Source organism: Bombina bombina, chromosome 4 (genome assembly GCF_027579735.1).
Source record: "Bombina bombina isolate aBomBom1 chromosome 4, aBomBom1.pri, whole genome shotgun sequence".
In the NCBI taxonomy this organism is placed as follows: Eukaryota; Metazoa; Chordata; class Amphibia; order Anura; family Bombinatoridae; genus Bombina; species Bombina bombina.
Window position 1 is genome coordinate 768186470 of NC_069502.1, and position 26334 is coordinate 768212803.

At 41.4% G+C, this 26334-nt stretch overlaps 1 protein-coding gene across 1 annotated transcript in view; it reads right to left on the reverse strand.

The window, feature by feature from the left end:
- Positions 1–26334, reverse strand: part of TARBP1 (TAR (HIV-1) RNA binding protein 1) — a 454905-nt gene that overhangs the window by 34894 nt on the left and 393677 nt on the right. Inside the window, exon 28 of the mRNA XM_053711098.1 lies at positions 15710–15834. Coding sequence (XP_053567073.1) covers positions 15710–15834 — 125 coding nt within the window. The remainder of the gene's footprint in view (positions 1–15709; positions 15835–26334) is intronic.

The following is a 26334-nucleotide window of genomic DNA, read 5'->3' on the forward strand; positions in this document are numbered from 1 at the left end:
TGATGAGATGGATTTAAATGCCAGAACTGAATTCACGTACACTTTCAACATCTGATTCAGTTGAAGATCCTTCAGCAGCAGCAGCCAGCGGGAGCCTGGAAAGTGTATCTGCTACTACCAGTTGTTTCCCCGGCACATGCACTGCCTGAATGTTGAACCTGAGTAGCCTCATCAGAAGTCTCTGACATCTTAGGGGTGTCTTGTCAATATAATAGGAATTGATTAGAGGAACTAGTGGTTTATGGTCAGTTTAAAGACTAAATTTCTCCAAAACCCACTAGGTAACGCTGGAAGCACTCACAGGCCCAAACTGCAGCCAGGCACTCTCTCAATTTGTGCATATTTTGATTCTGCAGCAGTCAGTGTACGTAAACAGTAGGTGATGGGCTGTAGTTTCTTCTCATTCAGCTGCAGGAGAGTGGCCCCTAACCCATAACTGCTCGCATCAGCACTAACCACAGTTCTTTTAGAAGGGTCATAGAACCCCAACACTGGGGCAGACCCCAGCAGTGACTTGACCTGTATAAAAGCTTTTTCTTGTGGAAGTCCCCAGACCCAGGCAACATCCTTCTTTAACAACTCGGTGATAGGGTGTAATACTGTGGATAAATCTAGTAGGAACCTGCCCACATAATTCACAAGGCCCAATATTTGTCTCAGCTTGTGTAAATCAGAAGGACTTTTCATCTGTTCAATAGCAAGGATTTTATCACGGTCTGGCTTGATGCCATCTCTATTGATGATATGCCCAAAATACCATAACTCAGATTTTCTAAAGTGGCATTTTTCCTTATTTAATTTCAGCCCGGACTCACTAATGGTCTGCAGCACACAGCTCATCCGCTGATCGTGTTCTTCCAGTGTGGACCCCTACACTAAAATGTCATCCATGATGACTGCCGTGCCCACGTGGTCCCTCAGGAGGAAACTCATCTCTCTTTGAAAGATTTCAGGGGCAGAGGATATCCTGAAGGGGAATCTGCAGAAGCAAAACCGACCTACCCGTGTAATTAAGGTAGTCCGTTTGCGGCACTTCGGGTTTAGAGGTATCTGCCAGAAGCCACTGGAAGCATCCAGTGTGGAGAAGAACTTCGCCCTAGCCAGTTTCGGAGCTATATCTTCAAGCGCCGGCGGCACATATCTCTCTCTTTTCACCGCCTCATTCAGCCATTTCAAATCTACAAAGATGCGTACCTTCCCATTCTTCTTCGCAACGGGCACACCAGTCAGTTGCTTCGACAACCTCTTCAATAACTCCCATATTCTTCATACCTAGAAGTTCCTTCTGCACTTGAGGCATGAGCAAGAATGGAATTATATGAGGAGTAGCAATGCTGTATGGGACTGCATCAACTTTTAGTGCTATTCGGACTGGCTTGTAGTTTATCAGGCCCAATTCACCAAACATGTCTTCACTAATCTCATTTACTCTGGCAACAAGGCCCAGACCATAGGCTGCTTTCCTGCTCAATAGATTGTTAACACCATGTTCTCTAATTACATGTACCCACATTGTGAATTTCTTCTGTTTGTACTCGCAGCTAGCAAGACATTTTCCCGCACAATCAATGCAGCCTCCAGGACTGTGAACTTGTCGTAACTTTTGCCAGCTGAGGCTGTTGAGGCAGTTTTACGAATGCTGCAAGGGACATAACGGTAATGTCTGCTCCCGTGTCAATCTTGAAGGCAACCTTGATTCCCATTACTGTAAGGGTAACCCGCCAATCTTCGTCTGAACCAGACCATTCTACAACAGACTCTACAAAGGACACTTCTTGAGCTTCCTGGTCACTGTCCACCTGCATCTCTTTAAATGGACTCAGTTTTACACACCACTTCGAAATGGCCCATTCAGTTGCATTTTCTAAATCTTTTATCTTTAGTGGGGCATATGGCATTCTGATCATGAGTATGGTTACATTGCGTGCAATGAGCCTGCTGCACCCATCCACTTCTGGACCTATCTGCTGCCCTTGGTCTATTGCTCACACTATGCCTATCACCTCCAGTTTTCAAGAACTGCTGCACTTCATCCACAATACTCTCAGACCTCATGTCAGCACCTTGCTTTTTCACCAGTTCACTCTGGCGGGTCATTCTAATAGTCCCATCTAACGTCAATTCAGCCTCCAACTGTATCGTCAGTGAGACCTCAGCATCTGCAATTCCTATAACTATTCTGTCTCTGATTTGCTCTTCTTTAGCAACACCAAACTCACAGAATTTAGCTAGTTCATACAGGCTGCGTACAATCGACTTCACAGAATCTCCCACACGCTGGGTGCGTTTGTGGAAAAAATGCCCTCTCATGAATCACATTACGTTTCACCTGGGCTCCAACAGATTTATACATAGGTAATCACATTAATTGATTAAATTAACCTTAAATAAGTAAGCATTGAAAGGTTTATTTCCGTGTTTAAAATGCAGAGCATGTACATCTTTGCAAGGAAAACTGAAGGGTTTAAAATCTGCAATAAATGGAAAGGTATATCAAATTAACAGATACAATTAGATGTACAGATACTGGTATGTTTTTTTTTTTTTTAACTGAAAGTAGCTGTAATAAACAATATATTGGAGAAACCTCTCAGATTTCCATTATTTCGCCATATGTAAAGTTACAAAAGATTGGTGATTTTAATAAAAAATAATAATAAAAAAAACCTCTTAAAAACAGAGGCCAACAGATTTCCAATATGCAAAAACATAATTTATGTAAGAACTTACCTGATAAATTCATTTCTTTCATATTAGCAAGAGTCCATGAGCTAGTGACGTATGGGATATACATTCCTACCAGGAGGGGCAAAGTTTCCCAAACCTCAAAATGCCTATAAATACACCCCTCACCACACCCACAATTCAGTTTAACGAATAGCCAAGAAGTGGGGTGATAAAAAAGTGCGAAAGCATATAAAATAAGGAATTGGAATAATTGTGCTTTATACAAAAATCATAACCACCCCAAAAAAAGGGCGGGCCTCATGGACTCTTGCTAATATGAAAGAAATTAATTTATCAGGTAAGTTCTTACATAAATTATGTTTTCTTTCATGTAATTAGCAAGAGTCCATGAGCTAGTGACGTATGGGATAATGATTACCCAAGATGTGGATCTTTCCACGCAAGAGTCACTAGAGAGGGAGGGATAACATAAAGACAGCCAATTCCTGCTGAAAATAATCCACACCCAAAATAAAGTTTAATGAAAAACATAAGCAGAAGATTCAAACTGAAACCGCTGCCTGAAGTACTTTTCTACCAAAAACTGCTTCAGAAGAAGAAAATACATCAAAATGGTAGAATTTAGTAAAAGTATGCAAAGAGGACCAAGTTGCTGCTTTGCAAATCTGATCAATCGAAGCTTCATTCCTAAACGCCCAGGAAGTAGAAACTGACCTAGTAGAATGAGCTGTAATCCTTTGAGGCGGAGTTTTACCCGACTCAACATAGGCAAGATGAATTAAAGATTTCAACCAAGATGCCAAAGAAATAGCAGAAGCTTTCTGGCCTTTTCTAGAACCGGAAAAGATAACAAATAAACTAGAAGTCTTTCGGAAAGACTTAGTAGCTTCAACATAATATTTCAAAGCTCTAACAACATCCAAAGAATGCAATGATTTCTCCTTAAAATTCTTAGGATTAGGACATAATGAAGGAACCACAATTTCTCTACTAATGTTGTTAGAATTCACAACTTTAGGTAAAAATTCAAAAGAAGTTCGCAACACTGCCTTATCCTGATGAAAAATCAGAAAAGGAGACTCACAAGAAAGAGCAGATAATTCAGAAACTCTTCTGGCAGAAGAGATTGCCAAAAGGAACAAAACTTTCCAAGAAAGTAATTTAATGTCCAATGAATGCATAGATTCAAACGGAGGAGCTTGAAGAGCCCCCAGAACCAAATTCAAACTCCAAGGAGGAGAAATTGACTTAATGACAGGTTTTATACGAACCAAAGCTTGTACAAAACAATGAATATCAGGAAGATTAGCAATCTTTCTGTGAAAAAGAACAGAAAGAGCAGAGATTTGTCCTTTCAAAGAACTTGCGGATAAACCTTTATCTAAACCATCCTGAAGAAACTGTAAAATTCTCGGAATTCTAAAAGAATGCCAAGAAAAATGATGAGAAATACACCAAGAAATATAAGTCTTCCAGACTCTATAATATATCTCTCTGGATACAGATTTACGAGCCTGTAACATAGTATTAATCACAGAGTCAGAGAAACCTCTTTGACCAAGAATCAAGCGTTCAATCTCCATACCTTTAAATTTAAGGATTTGAGATCCTGATGGAAAAAAGGACCTTGCGACAGAAGGTCTGGTCGTAGCGGAAGAGTCCACGGATGGCAAGAGGCCATCCGGACAAGATCCGCATACCAAAACCTGTGAGGCCATGCCGGAGCTACCAGCAGAACAAACGAGCATTCCTTCAGAATCTTGGAGATTACTCTTGGAAGAAGAACTAGAGGCGGAAAGATATAAGCAGGATGATACTTCCAAGGAAGTGATAATGCATCCACTGCTTCCGCCTGAGGATCCCGGGATCTGGACAGATACCTGGGAAGTTTCTTGTTTAGATGAGACGCCATCAGATCTATTTCTGGAAGCTCCCACATTTGAACAATCTGAAGAAATACCTCTGGGTGAAGAGACCATTCGCCCGGATGCAACGTTTGGCGACTGAGATAATCCGCTTCCCAATTGTCTATACCTGGGATATGAACCGCAGATATTAGACAGGAGCTGGATTCCGTCCAAACCAGAATTCGAGATACTTCTTTCATAGCCAGAGGACTGTGAGTCCCTCCTTGATGATTGATGTATGCCACAGTAGTGACATTGTCTGTCTGAAAACAAATGAACGATTCTCTCTTCAGAAGAGGCCAAAACTGAAGAGCTCTGAAAATTGCACGGAGTTCCAAAATATTGATCGGTAATCTCACCTCCTGAGATTCCCAAACTCCTTGTGCTGTCAGAGATCCCCACACAGCTCCCCAACCTGTGAGACTTGCATCTGTTGAAATTACAGTCCAGGTCGGAAGCACAAAAGAAGCCCCCTGAATTAAACAATGGTGATCTGTCCACCACGTTAGAGAGTGTCGTACAATCGGTTTTAAAGATATTAATTGAGATATCTTTGTGTAATCCTTGCACCATTGATTCAGCATACAGAGCTGAAGAGGTCGCATGTGAAAACGAGCAAAGGGGATCGCGTCCGATGCAGCAGTCATAAGACCTAGAATTTCCATGCATAAGGCTACCGAAGGGAATGATTGTGACTGAAGGTTTCGACAAGCCGAAATCAATTTTAGACGTCTCTTGTCTGTTAAAGACAGAGTCATGGACACTGAATCTATCTGGAAACCCAGGAAGGTTACCCTTGTCTGAGGAATCAATGAACTTTTTGGTGAATTGATCCTCCAACCATGATCTTGAAGAAACAACACAAGTCGATTCGTATGAGATTCTGCTAAATGTAAAGACTGAGCAAGTACCAAGATATCGTCCAAATAAGGAAATACCACAATACCCTGTTCTCTGATTACAGACAGAAGGGCACCGAGAACCTTTGTAAAAATTCTTGGAGCTGTAGCTAGGCCAAACGGCAGAGCCACAAACTGGTAATGCTTGTCCAGAAAAAAGAATCTCAGGAACTGATAATGATCTGGATGAATCGGAATATGCAGATATGCATCCTGTAAATCTATTGTGGACATATAATGCCCTTGCTGAACAAAAGGCAAGATAGTCCTTACAGTTACCATTTTGAATGTTGGTATCCTTACATAACGATTCAATATTTTTAGATCCAGAACTGGTCTGAAGGAATTCTCCTTCTTTGGTACAATGAAGAGATTTGAATAAAACCCCATCCCCTGTTCCAGAACTGGAACTGGCATAATTACTCCAGCCAACTCTAGATCTGAAACACAATTCAGAAATGCTTGAGCTTTCACTGGATTTACTGGGACACGGGAAAGAAAAAATCTCTTTGCAGGAGGTCTCATCTTGAAACCAATTCTGTACCCTTCTGAAACAATGTTCTGAATCCAAAGATTGTGAACAGAATTGATCCAAATTTCTTTGAAAAAACGTAACCTGCCCCCTACCAGCTGAGCTGGAATGAGGGCAGCACCTTCATGTGGACTTAGAAGCAGGCTTTGACTTTCTAGAAGGCTTGGATTTATTCCAGACTGGAGATGGTTTCCAAACTGAAACTGCTCCTGAGGATGAAGGATCAGGCTTTTGTTCTTTGTTGAAACGAAAGGAACGAAAACGATTATTAGCCCTGTTTTTACCCTTAGATTTTTTATCCTGTGGTAAAAAAAGTTCCTTTCCCACCAGTAACAGTTGAGATAATAGAATCCAACTGAGAACCAAATAATTTGTTACCCTGGAAAGAAATGGAAAGTAGAGTTGATTTAGAAGCCATATCAGCATTCCAAGTTTTAAGCCATAAAGCTCTTCTAGCTAGAATAGCTAGAGACATAAACCTGACATCAACTCTGATAATATCAAAGATGGCATCACAGATAAAATTATTAGCATGCTGAAGAAGAATAATAATATTATGAGAATCATGATCTGTTACTTGTTGCGCTAAAGTCTCCAACCAAAAAGTTGAAGCTGCAGCAACATCAGCCAATGATATAGCAGGTCTAAGAAGATTACCTGAACACAGATAAGCTTTTCTTAGAAAGGATTCAATTTTCCTATCTAAAGGATCTTTAAACGAAGTACCATCCGACGTAGGAATAGTAGTACGTTTAGCAAGGGTAGAAATAGCCCCATCGACTTTAGGGATTTTGTCCCAAAATTCTAATCTGTCAGACGGCACAGGATATAATTGCTTAAAACGTTTACAAGGAGTAAATGAATTACCCAATTTATCCCATTCTCTGGAAATTACTTCAGAAATAGCATTAGGAACAGGAAAAACTTCTGGAATAACCACAGGAGATTTAAATACCTTATCTAAACGTTTAGAATTAGTATCAAGAGGACCAGAATCCTCTATTTCTAAAGCAATTAGTACTTCTTTAAGTAAAGAACGAATAAATTCCATTTTAAATAAATATGAAGATTTATCAGCATCAATCTCTGAGACAGAATCCTCTGAACCAGAATGATGATGTTCATTTAAAAATTCATCTGTAGAGAGAGAAGTTTTAAAAGATTTTTTATGTTTACTAGAAGGAGAAATAACAGACATAGCCTTCTTGATGGATTCAGAAACAAAATCTCTTATGTTATCAGGAACATTCTGCACCTTAGATGTTGAAGGAACTGCAACAGGCAATGGTACATTACTAAAGGAAATATTATCTGCTTTAACAAGTTTGTCATGACAATTAATACAAACAACAGCCGGAGGAATAGCTACCAACAGTTTACAGCAGATACACTTAGCTTTGGTAGTTCCAGCACTAGACAGCGATTTTCCTGAAGTATCTTCTGACTCAGATGCAACGTGAGACATCTTGCAATATGTAAGAGAAAAAACAACATATAAAGCAAAATTGATTAAATTCCTTAAATGACAGTTTCAGGAATGGGAAAAAATGCCAATAAACAAGCTTCTAGTAACCAGAAGCAAAGAAAAAATGAGACTGAAATAATGTGGAGACAAAAGCGACGCCCATATTTTTTGGCGCCAAATAAGACGCCCACATTATTTGGCGCCTAAATGCTTTTTGGCGCCAAAAATGACGCCACATCCGGAACGCCGACATTTTTGGCGCAAAAGGATGTCAAAAAAATGACGCAACTTCCGGCGACACGTATGACGCCGGAAACAGAAAAGATTTTTTGCGTCAAAAACAGAATTTATGTTTACCTGATAAATTTCTTTCTCCAACGGTGTGTCCGGTCCACGGCGTCATCCTTACTTGTGGGATATTCTCTTCCCCAACAGGAAATGGCAAAGAGCCCAGCAAAGCTGGTCACATGATCCCTCCTAGGCTCCGCCTACCCCAGTCATTCGACCGACGTTAAGGAGGAATATTAGCATAGGAGAAACCATATGGTACCGTGGTGACTGTAGTTAAAGAAAATAAATTATCAGACCTGATTAAAAAAACCAGGGCGGGCCGTGGACCGGACACACCGTTGGAGAAAGAAATTTATCAGGTAAACATAAATTCTGTTTTCTCCAACATAGGTGTGTCCGGTCCACGGCGTCATCCTTACTTGTGGGAACCAATACCAAAGCTTTAGGACACGGATGAAGGGAGGGAGCAAATCAGGTCACCTAAATGGAAGGCACCACGGCTTGCAAAACCTTTCTCCCAAAAATAGCCTCAGAAGAAGCAAAAGTATCAAACTTGTAAAATTTGGTAAAAGTGTGCAGTGAAGACCAAGTCGCTGCCTTACATAACTGATCAACAGAAGCCTCGTTCTTGAAGGCCCATGTGGAAGCCACAGCCCTAGTGGAATGAGCTGTGATTCTTTCAGGAGGCTGCCGTCCGGCAGTCTCATAAGCCAATCTGATGATGCTTTTAATCCAAAAAGAGAGAGAGGTAGAAGTTGCTTTTTGACCTCTCCTTTTACCAGAATAAACAACAAACAAGGAAGATGTTTGTCTAAAATCCTTTGTAGCATCTAAATAGAATTTTAGAGCGCGAACAACATCCAAATTGTGCAACAAACGTTCCTTCTTTGAAACTGGTTTCGGACACAGAGAAGGCACGATAATCTCCTGGTTAATGTTTTTGTTAGAAACAACTTTCGGAAGAAAACCAGGTTTAGTACGTAAAACCACCTTATCTGCATGGAACACCAGATAAGGAGGGGAACACTGCAAAGCAGATAATTCTGAAACTCTTCTAGCAGAAGAAATTGCAACTAAAAACAAAACTTTCCAAGATAATAACTTAATATCAACGGAATGTAAGGGTTCAAACGGAACCCCCTGAAGAACTGAAAGAACTAAATTGAGACTCCAAGGAGGAGTCAAAGGTTTGTAAACAGGCTTAATTCTAACCAAAGCCTGAACAAAGGCTTGAACATCTGGCACAGCTGCCAGCTTTTTGTGAAGTAACACCGACAAGGCAGAAATCTGTCCCTTCAGGGAACTTGCCGATAATCCTTTTTCCAATCCTTCTTGAAGGAAGGATAGAATCCTAGGAATCTTAACCTTGTCCCAAGGGAATCCTTTAGATTCACACCAACAGATATATTTTTTCCATATTTTGTGGTAAATCTTTCTAGTTACAGGCTTTCTGGCCTGAACAAGAGTATCGATAACAGAATCTGAGAAACCTCGCTTCGATAAAATCAAGCGTTCAATCTCCAGGCAGTCAGCTGGAGTGAAACCAGATTCGGATGTTCGAACGGACCCTGAACAAGAAGGTCTCGTCTCAAAGGTAGCTTCCAAGGTGGAGCCGATGACATATTCACCAGATCTGCATACCAAGTCCTGCGTGGCCACGCAGGAGCTATCAAGATCACCGACGCCCTCTCCTGATTGATCCTGGCTACCAGCCTGGGAATGAGAGGAAACGGCGGAAACACATAAGCTAGTTTGAAGGTCCAAGGTGCTACTAGTGCATCTACTAGAGCCGCCTTGGGATCCCTGGATCTGGACCCGTAACAGGGAACTTTGAAGTTCTGACGAGAGGCCATCAGATCCATGTCTGGAATGCCCCACAGCTGAGTGACTAGGGCAAAGATTTCCGGATGGAGTTCCCACTCCCCCGGATGCAATGTCTGACGACTCAGAAAATCCGCTTCCCAATTTTCCACTCCCGGGATGTGGATAGCAGACAGGTGGCAGGAGTGAGACTCCGCCCATAGAATAATCTTGGTCACTTCCTCCATCGCTAGGGAACTCCTTGTTCCCCCCTGATGGTTGATGTACGCAACAGTCGTCATGTTGTCTGATTGAAATCGTATGAACTTGGTCCTTGCTAGCTGAGGCCAAGCCTTGAGAGCATTGAATATCGCTCTCAGTTCCAGAATATTTATCGGTAGAAGAGATTCTTCCCGAGACCAAAGACCCTGAGCTTTCAGGGATCCCCAGACCGCGCCCCAGCCCGTCAGACTGGCGTCGGTCGTGACAATGACCCACTCTGGTCTGCGGAATGTCATCCCTTGTGACAGGTTGTCCAGGGACAGCCACCAACGGAGTGAGTCTCTGGTCCTCTGATTTACTTGTATCTTTGGAGACAAGTCTGTATAGTCCCCATTCCACTGACTGAGCATGCACAGTTGTAATGGTCTTAGATGAATGCGCGCAAAAGGAACTATGTCCATTGCCGCTACCATCAACCCGATCACTTCCATGCACTGAGCTACGGAAGGAAGAGGAACGGAATGAAGAATCCGACAAGAGTCCAGAAGCTTTGTTATTCTGGCCTCTGTTAGAAAAATCCTCATTTCTGAGGAATCTATAATTGTTCCCAAGAAGGGAACCCTTGTTGACGGGGATAGAGAACTCTTTTCCACGTTCACTTTCCAGCCGTGAGATCTGAGAAAGGCCAGGACGATGTCCGTGTGAGCCTTTGCTCGAGGGAGGGACGACGCTTGAATCAGAATGTCGTCCAGGTAAGGTACTACTGCAATGCCCCTTGGTCTTAGCACCGCTAGAAGGGACCCTAGTACCTTTGTGAAAATCCTTGGAGCAGTGGCTAATCCGAAAGGAAGCGCCACGAACTGGTAATGTTTGTCCAGGAATGCAAACCTTAGGAACCGATGATGTTCCTTGTGGATAGGAATATGTAGATACGCATCCTTTAAATCCACTGTGGTCATGAATTGACCTTCCTGGATGGAAGGAAGGATAGTTCGAATGGTTTCCATCTTGAACGATGGGACCTTGAGAAATTTGTTTAAGATCTTGAGATCTAGGATTGGTCTGAACGTTCCCTCTTTTTTGGGAACTATGAACAGATTGGAGTAGAACCCCATCCCTTGTTCTCTTAATGGAACAGGATGAATCACTCCCATTTTTAACAGGTCTTCTACACAATGTAAGAACGCCTGTCTTTTTATGTGGTCTGAAGACAACTGAGACCTGTGGAACCTCCCCCTTGGGGGAAGTCCCTTGAATTCCAGAAGATAACCCTGGGAGACTATTTCTAGCGCCCAAGGATCCAGAACATCTCTTGCCCAAGCCTGAGCGAAGAGAGAGAGTCTGCCCCCCACCAGATCCGGTCCCGGATCGGGGGCCAATATTTCATGCTGTCTTGGTAGCAGTGGCAGGTTTCTTGGCCTGCTTTCCCTTGTTCCAGCCTTGCATTGGTCTCCAAGCTGGCTTGGCCTGAGAAGTATTACCCTCTTGCTTAGAGGACGTAGCACCTTGGGCTGGTCCGTTTTTACGAAAGGGACGAAAATTAGGTCTATTTTTTGCCTTGAAAGGCCGATCCTGAGGAAGGGCGTGGCCCTTACCCCCAGTGATATCAGAGATAATCTCTTTCAAGTCAGGACCAAACAGCGTTTTCCCCTTGAAAGGAATGTTTAGTAGCTTGTTCTTGGAAGACGCATCAGCCGACCAAGATTTCAACCAAAGCGCTCTGCGCGCCACAATAGCAAACCCAGAATTCTTAGCCGCTAACTTAGCCAATTGCAAAGAGGCGTCTAGAGTGAAAGAATTAGCCAATTTGAGAGCATTGATTCTGTCCATAATCTCCTCATAAGGAGGAGAGTCACTATCGAGCACCTTAATCAGTTCATCAAACCAGAAATATGCGGCTGTAGTGACAGGGACAATGCATGAAATGGGTTGTAGAAGGTAACCCTGCTGAACAAACATCTTTTTAAGCAAACCTTCTAATTTTTTATCCATAGGATCTTTGAAAGCACAACTATCCTCTATGGGAATAGTGGTGCGTTTGTTTAAAGTAGAAACCGCTCCCTCGACCTTGGGGACTGACTGCCATAAGTCCTTTCTGGGGTCGACCATAGGAAACAATTTTTTAAATATGGGGGGAGGGACGAAAGGAATACCGGGCCTTTCCCATTCTTTATTAACAATGTCCGCCACCCGCTTGGGTATAGGAAAAGCTTCTGGGAGCCCCGGCACCTCTAGGAACTTGTCCATTTTACATAGTTTCTCTGGGATGACCAAATTTTCACAATCATCCAGAGTGGATAATACCTCCTTAAGCAAAATGCGGAGATGTTCCAATTTAAATTTAAATGTAATCACATCAGATTCAGCCTGCTGAGAAATGTTCCCTAAATCAGTAATTTCTCCCTCAGACAAAACCTCCCTGGCCCCCTCAGATTGGGTTAGGGGCCCTTCAGAGATATTAATATCAGCGTCGTCATGCTCTTCAGTAACTAAAACAGAGCATCCACGCTTACGCTGACAAGGGTTCATTTTGGCTAAAATGTTTTTGACAGAATTATCCATTACAGCCGTTAATTGTTGCATAGTAAGGAGTATTGGCGCGCTAGATGTACTAGGGGCCTCCTGAGTGGGCAAGACTCGTGTAGACGAAGGAGGGAATGATGCAGTACCATGCTTACTCCCCTCACTTGAGGAATCATCTTGGGCATCATTGTCATTATCACATAAATCACATTTATTTAAATGAATAGGAATTCTGGCTTCCCCACATTCAGAACACAGTCTATCTGGTAGTTCAGACATGTTAAACAGGCATAAACTTGATAAGAAAGTACAAAAAACGTTTTGAAATAAAACCGTTACTGTCACTTTAAATTTTAAACTGAACACACTTTATTACTGCAATTGCGAAAAAACATGAAGGAATTGTTCAAAATTCACCAAACTTTCACCACAGTGTCTTAAAGCCTTGAAAATATTGCACACCAATTTTGGAAGCTTTAACCCTTAAAATAACGGAACCGGAGCCGTTTAAGCTTTAACCCCTTTACAGTCCCTGGTATCTGCTTTGCTGAGACCCAACCAAACCCAAAGGGGAATACGATACCAAATGACGCCTTCAGAAGTCTTTTATAAGTATCAGAGCTCCTCTCACATGCGACTGCATGCCATGCCTCTCAAAAACAAGTGCGCAACACCGGCGCGAAAATGAGACTCTGCCTATGCTTTGGGAAAGCCCCTAAAGAATAAGGTGTCTAAAACAGTGCCTGCCGAATTATATCAAAATACCCAGAATAAATGATTCCTCAAGGCTAAATAAGTGTTAATATCAATCGATTTAGCCCAAAAAAAGTCTACAGTCTAAATAAGCCCTTGTGAAGCCCTTATTTACAATCGTAATAAACATGGCTTACCGGATCCCATAGGGAAAATGACAGCTTCCAGCATTACATCGTCTTGTTAGAATGTGTCATACCTCAAGCAGCAGAGGACTGCAAACTGTTCCCCCAACTGAAGTTAATTGCTCTCAACAGTCCTGTGTGGAACAGCCATGGATTTTAGTTACGGTTGCTAAAATCATTTTCCTCATACAAACAGAATTCTTCATCTCTTTTCTGTTTCTGAGTAAATAGTACGTACCAGCACTATTTGAAAATAACAAACTCTTGATTGAATAATGAAAAACTACAGTTAAACACTAAAAAACTCTAAGCCATCTCCGTGGAGATGTTGCCTGTACAACGGCAAAGAGAATGACTGGGGTAGGCGGAGCCTAGGAGGGATCATGTGACCAGCTTTGCTGGGCTCTTTGCCATTTCCTGTTGGGGAAGAGAATATCCCACAAGTAAGGATGACGCCGTGGACCGGACACACCTATGTTGGAGAAAAAGTCCGCGCCAAGAATGACGCAATAAAATGAAGCATTTTCAGCCCCCGCGAGCCTAACAGCCCACAGGGAAAAAAGAGTCAAATTTTAAGGTAAGAAAAAAATTGATTCAAATGCATTATCCCAAATATGAAACTGACTGTCTGAAAATAAGGAATGTTGAACATCCTGAGTCAAGGCAAATAAATGTTTGAATACATATATTTAGAACTTTATAAATAAAGTGCCCAACCATAGCTTAGAGTGTCACAGAAAATAAGATTTACTTACCCCAGGACACTCATCTACATGTTTGTAGAAAGCCAAACCAGTACTGAAACGAAAATCAGCAGAGGTAATGGTATATAAATAAGAGTATATCGTCGATCTGAAAAGGGAGGTAAGAGATGAATCTCTACGACCGATAACAGAGAACCTATGAAATAGACCCCGTAGAAGGAGATCACTGCATTCAAATAGGCAATACTCTCCTCACATCCCTCTGACATTCACTGCACGCTGAGAGGAAAACCGGGCTCCAACTTGCTGCGGAGCGCATATCAACGTAGAATCTAGCACAAACTTACTTCACCACCTCCATAGGAGGCAAAGTTTGTAAAACTGAATTGTGGGTGTGGTGAGGGGTGTATTTATAGGCATTTTGAGGTTTGGGAAACTTTGCCCCTCCTGGTAGGAATGTATATCCCATACGTCACTAGCTCATGGACTCTTGCTAATTACATGAAAGAAATGGAATTAGTATTCTTTTAAAAAAAAATTTTAAGCAGATTACATTTTTTGCCCTTGTTGGATAGATTATATTTTGTATTTTATATTTTGTATCAATTTATTTGTATGTATTCATTTGTTTTAACGCAAAAAATGTTTGTGTTAAAAAAAAATTGATATAAAAATAACTTATGATAAAAGAATTCAATACCATTTTCTAATTCCTTTTTAAATGATTGAATCTTTTTAATTTCTTTTTTTTTTCTTTTTTTTTAGTTAGGAATACTTTTTTACAATATAAGTACTATTTTAATATATCTACTTGTAAAATACATATGTTAAAATACATATTCTAATAATTAAATGTTTACTTTTACCAGCTAGGGTGTATTTGTTTGCAATGGCTGCTTTTGCCTATTGAAACTGCTGCCACTTACACTGAAAATATGAATAACAAACATATATAGAAATATATAAACATGAGACAATAGTACTAATTAATCTCCCACTGTGGGTTTGGAGATATATTTTTGTATCTGACTTGGTTGTGCCCAGACATAATTGCTATTTCAATTCCTGTGTTTAGACATAGATAACATTAGCAGGTCTGCAGGCTCAGGTCATTTTTTTAGGCACGTCCTTGATAACAACAGGTGATGGTTTTAATATGCAAAACCAGCTATTTCAAATACAAAAAAAAACATGAAGTAATATTTATAATAATAATATAATAAAAATTTTCTGCAGGTCATTTTTTATTTTGTTAAATTCAATTTTAAATTAGGCAGTTACACTAAAGCAGCAGTTAAATTGTAATGCGTTAGTTAACTGGAGAATAAAGCAATATTTAAAGTTTTATAATATAGTGAATTAGTTGAAAATCGCATTGCAAATTAAATGCATTGCTCATACGAACGTCTTACATTTAGAAAATAAAACAGCTTTGCAAACTGTGAAAGGCTAGGGGACGGGCTTGAAACAATCTCTGAGAGACAGTCAATTAATGCCCTACTGCTTGGCAGCACTACTGAATATTTGACTGTTCACTTCAAACAGCACTTTGCTCTGTATGAACTGTGGTAAGGAAAACTTACACAGTGCAGCCAGAGAACAGCTCTATTTGAAGAGAACAGCCTAATGTGGAGCAGCGATTAAAAGTTAAATGAACAGTTCCTGCAAGTGTCCTGTTCTTTCTGCAGACATGCTGCATTTTCTGCGATGACATCTCAGATCACTGTATGTTCTGTCTTGGGGAAGCTGTTCAGAGATGGACCAAAATAACTGAAACCTAAGAACTCATCAAATACCTACCTCTATTAGAGGAAGCCACTGTTCAGCAGTCACGCTTAGATACTGAAACTGTTTATCATTCACATGGTGGAGGCTGTCTACAACCAATGCAGAAACACCAAATATTTCACTTGTTCGACATAAACCTATATTTAAAAAAGGGATAATAATAACACATCAATAATCTGTGTCTTGCAATATATTGTGGTTTGCAGTATTATATCAGTAACCATTCTAAATGCAGGTAGCCACTTTCTTTCAGAGCTTCCAATCAAATTAGTAAGACAAATTATAGAAGCAATCTTTATGCTGTAAAGATCACAATTTTTCAAAATATTAACTGGAAACAGATGTGACATGGAGGGGGGAGGGGACTGGTTACCAAAATAACAGGTTTATAATATTTAGAGTCATAAAGTGAGTATCCAAGAGGAAGGATCTATGAAATCTTTGTGGGGTTTATGTTTGCCTGGGTATGATCTTTGTTTTACCACCTGGTGAGCAAGATGTATTCTCTAAAACGTATTGTGAGTTATGGATGGTTCCTTTGAGCTGAGAAGCTTATTGCAATTGAATATGATGTATGTACTTGACTTTGTAGACCCTTGATTCAGATTAAGAATCTGAGGAAGCTCTATATTTATGCATAGTAAGGGCTCCTAGACACAGACGGCTAGATTACGAGTCTTGCGTTATGAGGGGTGCGGTGCTAACGTGCAGTTTTTTCTCACCGCTCACTAACCTGCAGCGCTGGTATTACAGGTTTTTACAAACCCAGCGTTAAAAGACAAGAAGTGAGCGTAGAGCAAAATTGAGCTCCATACCGCACTCCAATACCACCGCTGCTTAAGTCAGCAGTGAGCTGGTTGTACGTGCTCGTGCACGATTTCCCCATAGACATCAATGGGGAGAGCCGGCTGAGAAAAAGTCTAACACCTGCCAAAAAGCAGCGTAAATCTCAGTAACACAGCCCCATTGATTCCTATGGGGAAACACATTTTATGTTTACACCTAACACCCTAACATGAACCCCGAGTCTAAAGACCCCTAATCTTGCAAGGTATATAAGAAAGAAAACAGGGCGCAACCCCTCTAAGTGTAATATGTTAGTTATAAACACAATTTATTACATAGCACAAATTCACACTCACAAGATAAAACCTCAAACATTATGAGGTATGATAAAAACACTGGGGAACAGCAAAAGGTCTCTCACGGCAAATACACTGCAGATCTCAAGCAGCCCACTCTGTCTGGAGGTCCGGTGAATGATGTACCATTACACCCGTGTCAAATGACTCCACTCACAGATCCCGGTAAGCCTTATGTCCTTATATAGTCCCCACACACAATAAAGCAATGTGTGTGCAAAGTACATGCAGTCAATACTTTTAAAATATGTATAACATAAATACCACCACGCTCGATCCTCAAACAGCTGTGTCACAAGTTAAAAGCCGGCTACTTGCGAAAGCTGGAGCGGATGACTTGATGACGTAAAACGGTGGGCGTGGCCTTACGCGTTTCGTAGGGATTCCCCCTACTTCCTCAGAGGCTGCCCACTTACCCCTAATATTGCACTTATTAACCCCTAATCTGCCGCCCCGGACATCGCCGCCACCTACATTATATTTATTAACCCCTAATCTGCTGCCCCTAACATCGCCGACACCTACATTATATTTATTAACCCCTAATCTGCTGCCCCTAACATCGCTGCAACCTACCTACATTTATTAACCCGTAATCTGCCACCCTCAATATTACCGCCACTATTCTAAATTTATTAACCACTAAACCTAACCCTAACACCCCTTAACTTAAATATAATTTAAAAAAATCTAAATAAAATTCCTATCATTAACTAAATACTTACCTATAAAATAAACCCTAAGCTAGCTACAATATAACTAATAGTTACATTGTATCTAGCTTAGGGTTTAATTTTATTTCACAGGCAAGTTTGTATTTATTTTAACTAGGTAGAAGAGTTACTAAATAGTTATTAACTATTTACTAACTACCTAGCTAAAATAAATACAAGTTTACCTGTATAATAAAACCTAACCTAAGTTACACTAACACATAACACTAAAATTAAATAAATTACCTAAATTAAATACAATTAGCTAAATTACAAAAAACCCTTAAAAAAATCCTTACACTAACCCCCGAAGATTCACTTACCAGGAGAAGTCTTCATCCAAGCGGCAAGATATCCTCAACAAAGCCGGCAGAAGTGGTCCTCCAGACGGGCAGAAGTGATCCTCCAGACAGGCAGAAGTCTTCATCCAGACGGCATCTTCTATCGTCATCCTTCCAACACGGAGCGGCTCCATCTTCAAGACATCCGGCGCAGAGCATCCTCTTCAATCGACGGCTTCTACGGAATGAATATACCTATAAGTGACGTCATCCAAGATGGCGTTCCTTAGATTCCGATTTGCTGATAGAATAGGTAGAAAAAATCCTGGGGCCTATCGCATACCCCAGTTTTATTTATTGTAATGAAAGTGTATATATTTAACACGTTGACACCCCAAGGTATTGTATAAAATTGCATAAAGTGTATGGTGGTAATTTTTCAATTTTCATTTTTACACAAACACATTAATTTTTGACTATGATTTAGGAGAGCCTGTTGTAATTAATTGCAAAAAAAACACTCCAGATTGTTTTCTGCAAGCCCCCCTGAGTACACCCATACCCCCCATGCATAGGATTGACAGGGGTTTTGGTAAAATACAGCACCAATTTTAGACCTTATAAAAAATAGAGTAGTGAAATGTAAAAATCTGGCACAGTAAAAGTAAAAATAAAACAACAACAAAAAACAGCGAACTTAACCAAAATAAAAAAAAAACTGCATTTTTTTTTTTAAAAATGGACCATTGTATGATACCGCTTGAAGCAGTTCCCAATGCAGAGTCCAGGCTGTCCATGGCAATCAGGACAGTAATATATGGTGTCCTTTCTCTAACCCCTCTTGGTACAGACTCTGCATTTTTTTTTGAGGTTTCTGCTTTAAAGCAGTAGGAGGGATTTTAAAAATAAAATGGGTAGCCCCAACTCTGCTCTCTCCCATCACCGCCTGGGGAGCAGGTGCATCTTGGTACAAAATCCCCGAAATGATCTGGAGCTGAAACTGTAAAAAAGTCTGTTTCATTCCAGGGTTTGCTTTTTTGAACAAAAAAGCGTTGTGGGTTGCAATCTGCATTAGTTAAATTGCAACTTTTTGTACCAGGCCCTTGTCCTCCGCATAATTAGGTAGGGCTGCAGCAGCTGATCTGCCAGATCAACCCCACCCATATGCCGGTTATAAGACTTGATGCACACTGGCTTCCTTATGATCTCAGCTCTGCCACGTACAGAGACCGCCACCGTCCTCTCTGTGTGGATGGTGGTAAGAAGGTATACATCTTTCTTGTCTCTGTACATAACTGCCAACAGCTCCTCTTGGCGCAGAGCTGAGATCTCCCCACTTTGTAGCTGGGTGCGTGCAAGTTATCCTGGGAAACCTGCGCAGCTCTTTTTAATTGTACCGCAAGCTACTGTATCAAAGCAATACAGTAGCTTGAACAAAAGGACACTTGTATAGAAATTATCTAAATACAAGTGGTAGCTTTTATTCATCAGAGGTAATATCAGGTCCCAGACAATCTTGCCAGTGGTACTCATATGTTCCAGGCACCCGGAAGGCCTGAGTTTACCCAGTCTCGCTCTCACAGAGCTTATACACCTTTACCCCATACCTGGAGCGCTTGGAAGGAATATACTGCTTGAATCCCAGCCTTCCCTTACACTTCATTAGGGATTCATCTACGCATATATTCCTTCCAGGTGTATAAGCCTCTGCAAACCTGGCAGCAAAGTGGGTAATCAGTGGGCGGATTTTATACAGCCTGTCAAACTGGGGATGTTCCCTAGGGGGGCACAGGCTGTTGTCGCTGAAGTGCATGAAATGTAGAATCATTTAATACCTCTTCCTCGACATACTCTGGGAGAAAATGGGGGTAGAGCAGATGGGGCTACTGCTCCAGTAGGAGCGAATGGACGGTTTCTTTATGATGATCAGCATAGTCAATGCCTAGAATTTTTTAAATTATGGCACATCAATGGGGGCCCATTGCTGCTTTGCAAAATATATGAGTCAGGCTTTGCAGCACGGAACTGATGGGCATATGAATTAGTTTGGGCGACAATGTTCCCCAATACATCATTGCCCAGAAACACCTCCAGAAACTGTTGGGGGCTAAATCCTGCAACATCCATATTGATGTCAGGATTTGCTGTAAAGAGTGGTATATCTGGCCTCTGGTGATAAGGCGTTACCCACTCTTCAGCGGCAAAGGCAGCTACACGTCTCCTTCTGGCAGGGGGGCTAGCAGCCACAGATACATCACTATCAATTGAGACTGTATACAATGATGTATCTGAGCATATGGCAGGGTCAAAATTGGGGTCTGAGTAAGACATAGAGGCGTCTGACTCTGATGCAAGGATGGCATACGCCTCCTCAGCATTATATATTCTCTGTGACATTATTTTATCTGTCACAGAAAAAAAAAAAACTAAAAAAACAACATAAAATGTAAATTTAAATTAACTAAATGGCTCTGAAAAGAGCCTTTGGGTCTCACAAAAACAATTACTAAAAAAAATAACCCCTAAAAAAATGCACAGACAGCAAAAAAGTGCAGCTGTGCTACTGCCAGTGATTTATAGTGCTCACTGGCAAGCTAGAGGTCTCACAATTTTTAACAAATATATTAGATAAATCTCTCTCTCCTAAACACAGATCTCTCTCTCTCCCACAAAAACGCAATGGAGGAGAGGGAGGGAGATCCACACTGATCAGAGTCAATATTCACAAATATTGACATGATCAGACAAAAGGGATATTTCATTATTAAAAAATAAATTATAGAGCAAGCTCAGATTGGATGACCCTAGCCTGCCCCTAGGATGAGGCAGGCTAGGGACACCCCGAGAAGCCCCATGATGCACTGGGCATCGCCATCTTTGAAGCCTCATGGATGGGGGTGGGGGGCTATATGGGGCTTATAATATTACCAAAAAAAATGTAATTTAATTTTTATATTATTTTAATACATACTGAGTGCCTTGAACCACCAAGGCACTCAGCACACAAACAGAGCATCGGAAGCCTGTCCACAAATTGCTTCTGATGCTCTGCTAGACTGTCGGGTTGCACGTGTAGCGAAACCGGAAGTGATCACTCGTGGGGTGTGATCAATCCGGGGCCCGGCAGTTGGGAACAGTATTGCAGGATGCCTTGACATCGAGGCATCGTTGCAATACTAGTAGAGCGGCTGGAAGGGATCTCGATCGCTTCCCGGCTCAAATTACCTAAGAACGTACAGGGTACGTCCTTGGTCGTTAACAACCATTTTTTGTAGGACATTCCCTGTACGTCGTCGGTCGTTAAGGGGTTAAGGAATACCCTACTGATATCCTAGATATTTGTGAAATCTCTTAGAGCAGGGGTGCCCAATAGGTCGTCCGTGTCTGTCATCTGTCTGCCTTTTTTTTGGGCTTACATGTGCTTACAACGGTTATTGCTGTGCTTTTTTAGCCTCTAATAAACTTGGAACTTTTAACCCTAAATGGTACCCCTGTGCAGTGCCTGCTTTTTTCGTTTTGTGCCCAATAGGTAGATCAGGATCTACCAGTAGATCCCGAAGGTGCTTCTGGTAGATTGCGACCGATGTTCAACATGATGTGGTCAAGTTACGTGATCTCAACACTGGGGCGTGAGTAGAGTATGGTTGCTAGGGATACCGCTTTATCTATGCAGTGTGTGAAGGGGCAGGCCATTAAACAGTCAGATGGTCGGAAACGAAAAGTGCTACAGGATTAGATCTTGAAAGGAACATCGATTTCAAACAATCAATGTAGATGATTTTAGATCGAAAACACAATTGGCCTATCAAAAGCATGACCAATGGATTTGGCGGTATAGTATAGTTAGGAGGGTAAGCGTCAAGATAGAAAAAGCAAAGGCGAAGGCTGCTGTGCTATGCTAAAGGAACAAGTCTGATTGACGTCTGGCAAATGAACGTGTTGGCCCAGTAAGAAATGGTCTGCATGGCGCGCTATTGAAATTTATTTGTGTAAACTTCACTGGGTCATATCAGGCCAAGCCCACGGCACAAAGTAAAGGGGGTCAGTGGCAGATTTTTTAAATGCAGCATTTTGTAACATGGCACAAGTGGTTGCTCCTGTTAACCTGAATTAAAGTCAGTGCTACTTTTGTCGTCATGATTAATCTGTTGTACTTTATGCTTTTGCACATCCATGTGTTGCTAAATCATGCAAACTTAAAGGGATAGTAAAAACATTTTATTTTTTTTCATGATTCAGATATAGAACATGGAATTTTAAACAACTTTCTAATTCATTCCTTAGTGGGTAGATACTCTAAGGCACCCCTTGTTCTTCTTGGCAAAGTATACCTTAAAGGGACAGTCTACACCAGAATTTTTATTATTTAAAAACATAGATAATCCCTTTATTACCCATTCCCCAGTTTTGTATAACCAACATTGTTATATTAATATACGTTTTACCTCTGTGATTACCTTGTATCTAAGCCTCTGCAGACTGTCCCCTTATCTCAGTGCTTTTGACAGACATGCAGTTTAGCCTATCAGTGCAGACTCCTAAATAACTTCAAGGGAGTGAGCACAATGTTTATCTATATGACACACATGAACTAGTACTGTCTAACTGTAAAAAACTTTCAAAATGCTCTGAGCTAAGAGGCGATTTTCAAAGGTTTAGAAATCAATTTGAGCCTACCTATGTTTAGCTTTTCAAAAATACCACCAAGGGAACAAGGCAAATTTGATGATAAAAGTAAATTGGAAAGCTGTTTAAAATTGCATGCTCTATCTGAATCATGAAAGTTTAATTTTGACTAGACTGTCCCTTTAAACAGCTGGAAACCAATGGGCTAAAGCATAATAGGCAAATTTTAGCAGTTAATGGAGTATATTCATGGAAATAATTATTACTAGTGGAGTGATTGAATAATCAATGCTGGTGACTGGTGGCTTTATATATTTATCTATAACATTACAAGGGCAAGAATATCTTTTTGCAGATTAGCATATTTCTGATAACTTGGCACTGATATGATGTTACTGCACAAATGAGTTGTCATTGCTCAATGTGTTATCAGCAGCTAGGGATTGTGTGCGACTGGCAGTCTAAAACAGATTTGTGTGTGTTACTGATAGCCAAATTGGTAAAATTACTGCTTTGTAATACTGGCACCAAAACACTGTATCTAAGCTTCTGCTGACTGCCTCCTTATCTCAGATCTTTTGACATATTTGCATTTCAGGCAATTAGTTCTGACTCTTAAATAACTTCACGTGCATGAGCACGTTATCTATATGAAACACATGAACTAATGCCCTCTAACAGTGCAAAACTGTCAAATGCATTCAGATGAGAGGCAGACTTCAAGGGCTTAGAAATTTGCATATGAGCCTACCTAGGTTTAGCTTTCAACTAAGAATAACAAGAGAACCAAGCAAATTTGATGATAAAAGTAAATTAGACAGTTGTTTAAAAATGGCATGCCCTATCTGAATCATGAAAGTTTAATTTGGACTTTACTATCCCTTTAAGAATATATTTGCTACAGGACAAAATAATAAACAGGTAGATTACAAGTTAAGCGCGCTATAGGGAATTTAACGAACGCAACAAAAACATAATTTATGCTTACCTGATACATTTATTTCTCTTGTAGTGTGTTCAGTCCACGGGTCATCCATTACTTATGGGATATATTCTCCTCCCCAACAGGAAGTTGCAAGAGGATCACCCAAGCAGAGCTGCTATATAGCTCCTCCCCTCACATGTCATATCCAGTCATTCGACCGAAACAAGACGAGAAAGGAGAAACTATAGGGTGCAGTGGTGACTGGAGTTATAATTTAAAATTTAGAACCTGCCTCAAATAGACAGGGCGGGCCGTGGACTGAACACACTACAAGAGAAATAAATTTATCAGGTAAGCATAAATTATGTTTTCTCTTGTTAAGTGTGTTCAGTCCACGGGTCATCCATTACTTATGGGATACCAATACCAAAGCTAAAGTACACGGATGATGGGAGGGACAAGGCAGGAACATTAAACAGAAGGAACCACTGCCTGTAGAACCTTTCTCCCAAAAACAGCCTCCGAAGAAGCAAAAGTGTCAAATTTGTAAAATTTGGATAAAGTATGAAGTGAAGACCAAGTTGCAGCCTTGCAAATCTGTTCAACAGAGGCCTCATTCTTAAAGGCCCAGGTGGAAGCCACAGCTCTAGTGGAATGAGCTGTAATTCTTTCAGGAGGCTGCTGTCCAGCAGTCTCATAGGCTAAGCGTATTATGCTACGAAGCCAAAAAGAGAGAGAGGTAGCCGAAGCCTTTTGACCTCTCCTCTGTCCCGAGTAAACGACAAACAGAGAAGAAGTTTGTCGAAAATCTTTAGTTGCCTGTAAGTAGAATTTCAGAGCACAGACCACATCTAGATTATGCAAAAGACGTTCCTTCTTTGAAGAAGGATTAGGACATAAGGATGGAACAACAATCTCTTGATTGATATTCTTGTTAGAAACAACCTTAGGTAAAAACCCAGGTTTAGTACGCAGGACTACCTTGTCTGAATGAAAGATCAGATAAGGAGAATCACAATGTAAGGCAGATAACTCAGAGACTCTACGAGCCGAGGAAATAGCCATCAAAAACAGAACTTTCCAAGATAAAATCTTAATATCAATGGAATGAAGGGGTTCAAACGGAACACCCTGGAGAACTTTAAGAACCAAATTTAAGCTCCACGGAGGAGCAACAGCTTTAAACACCTGGACGTCTGGATTCTCTGCCAGGCGCTTGTGTAAAAGAATAGACAGAGCAGAAATCTGTCCCTTTAGTGAACTAGCGGATAAGCCCTTTTCTAAACCCTCTTGTAGAAAAGACAATATCCTAGGAATCCTAACCTTACTCCATGAGTAACTCTTGGATTCACACCAATATAAATATTTACGCCATATCTTGTGGTAAATCTTTCTGGTAACAGGTTTCCGAGCCTGTATTAATGTATCAATAACCGAATCCGAAAACCCACGCTTTGATAGAATCAAGCGTTCAATTTCCAAGCAGTCAGCCTCAGAGAAATTAGGTTTGGATGGTTGAAAGGACCCTGAATTAGAAGGTCCTGCCTCAGGGGTAGAGACCATGGTGGACAAGACGACATGTCCACTAGGTCTGCATACCAGGTCCTGCGTGGCCACGCAGGCGCTATCAGAATCACTGATACTCTCTCCTGTTTGATCCTGGCAATCAGTCGAGGAAGCAACGGAAAAGGTGGAAACACATAAGCTATGTTGAAAACCCAAGGGGCTGCTAGTGCATCTACCAGCACCGCTCCCGGGTCCCTGGACCTGGATCCGTAACAAGGAAGCTTGGCGTTCTGGCGAGATGCCATGAGATCCAGATCCGGTTTGCCCCAACGAAGAATTAGTTGGGCAAATACCTCCAGGTGAAGTTCCCACTCCCCCGGATGAAAAGTCTGGCGACTTAAAATATCCGCCTCCCAGTTCTCCACGCCTGGGATGTAGATCGCTGACAGGTGGCAAGAGTGAGACTCTGCCCAGCGAATTATCTTCGAGACTTCCAACATCGCTAGGGAACTCCTGGTTCCCCCTTGATGATTGATGTAAGCCACAGTCGTGATGTTGTCCGACTGAAATCTGATGAACCTCAGTGTTGCCAACTGAGGCCAAGCTAGAAGAGCATTGAATATTGCCCTTAATTCTAGAATGTTTATTGGGAGGAGTTTCTCCTCCTGAGTCCACAACCCCTGAGCCTTCAGGGAGTTCCAGACTGCTCCCCAGCCTAGTAGGCTGGCATCTGTTGTTACAATCGTCCAATCTGGTCTGCGAAAGGACATTCCTTTGGACAGATGAACCCGTGATAACCACCAGAGAAGAGAATCTCTGGTCTCCTGGTCCAGATTTAGCAAAGGGGACAGATCTGAGTAATCCCCGTTCCATTGACTTAGCATGCATAGTTGCAGCGGTCTGAGATGTAGGCGCGCAAATGGCACTAGGTCCATCGCCGCGACCATTAAGCCGATCACTTCCATGCACTGAGCTACTGATGGGCTTGGAATGGAGTGATGGACACGGCAAGCATTGAGAAGTTTTGATAGCCTGGACTCCGTCAGGTAAATCTTCATCTCTACAGAATCTATAAGAGTCCCTAGAAAAGGGACCCTTGTGAGTGGTAACAGAGAACTCTTTTCCACGTTCACTTTCCACCCATGCGACCTCAGAAATGCCAGAACTATCTCTGTATGAGACTTTGCATTTTGAAAACTTGACGCTTGTATCAGAATGTCGTCTAGGTACGGAGCCACCGCTATGCCTCGTGGTCTTAGTACCGCCAGAAGAGAGCCCAGAACCTTTGTAGAAATTCTCGGGGCCGTAGCCAACCCGAAGGGAAGGGCTACAAACTGGTAATGCCTGTCTAGAAAGGCAAATCTTAGGTACCGATAATGATCTTTGTGAATCGGAATGTGAAGGTAGGCATCCTTTAAATCCACTGTAGTCATATATTTACCCT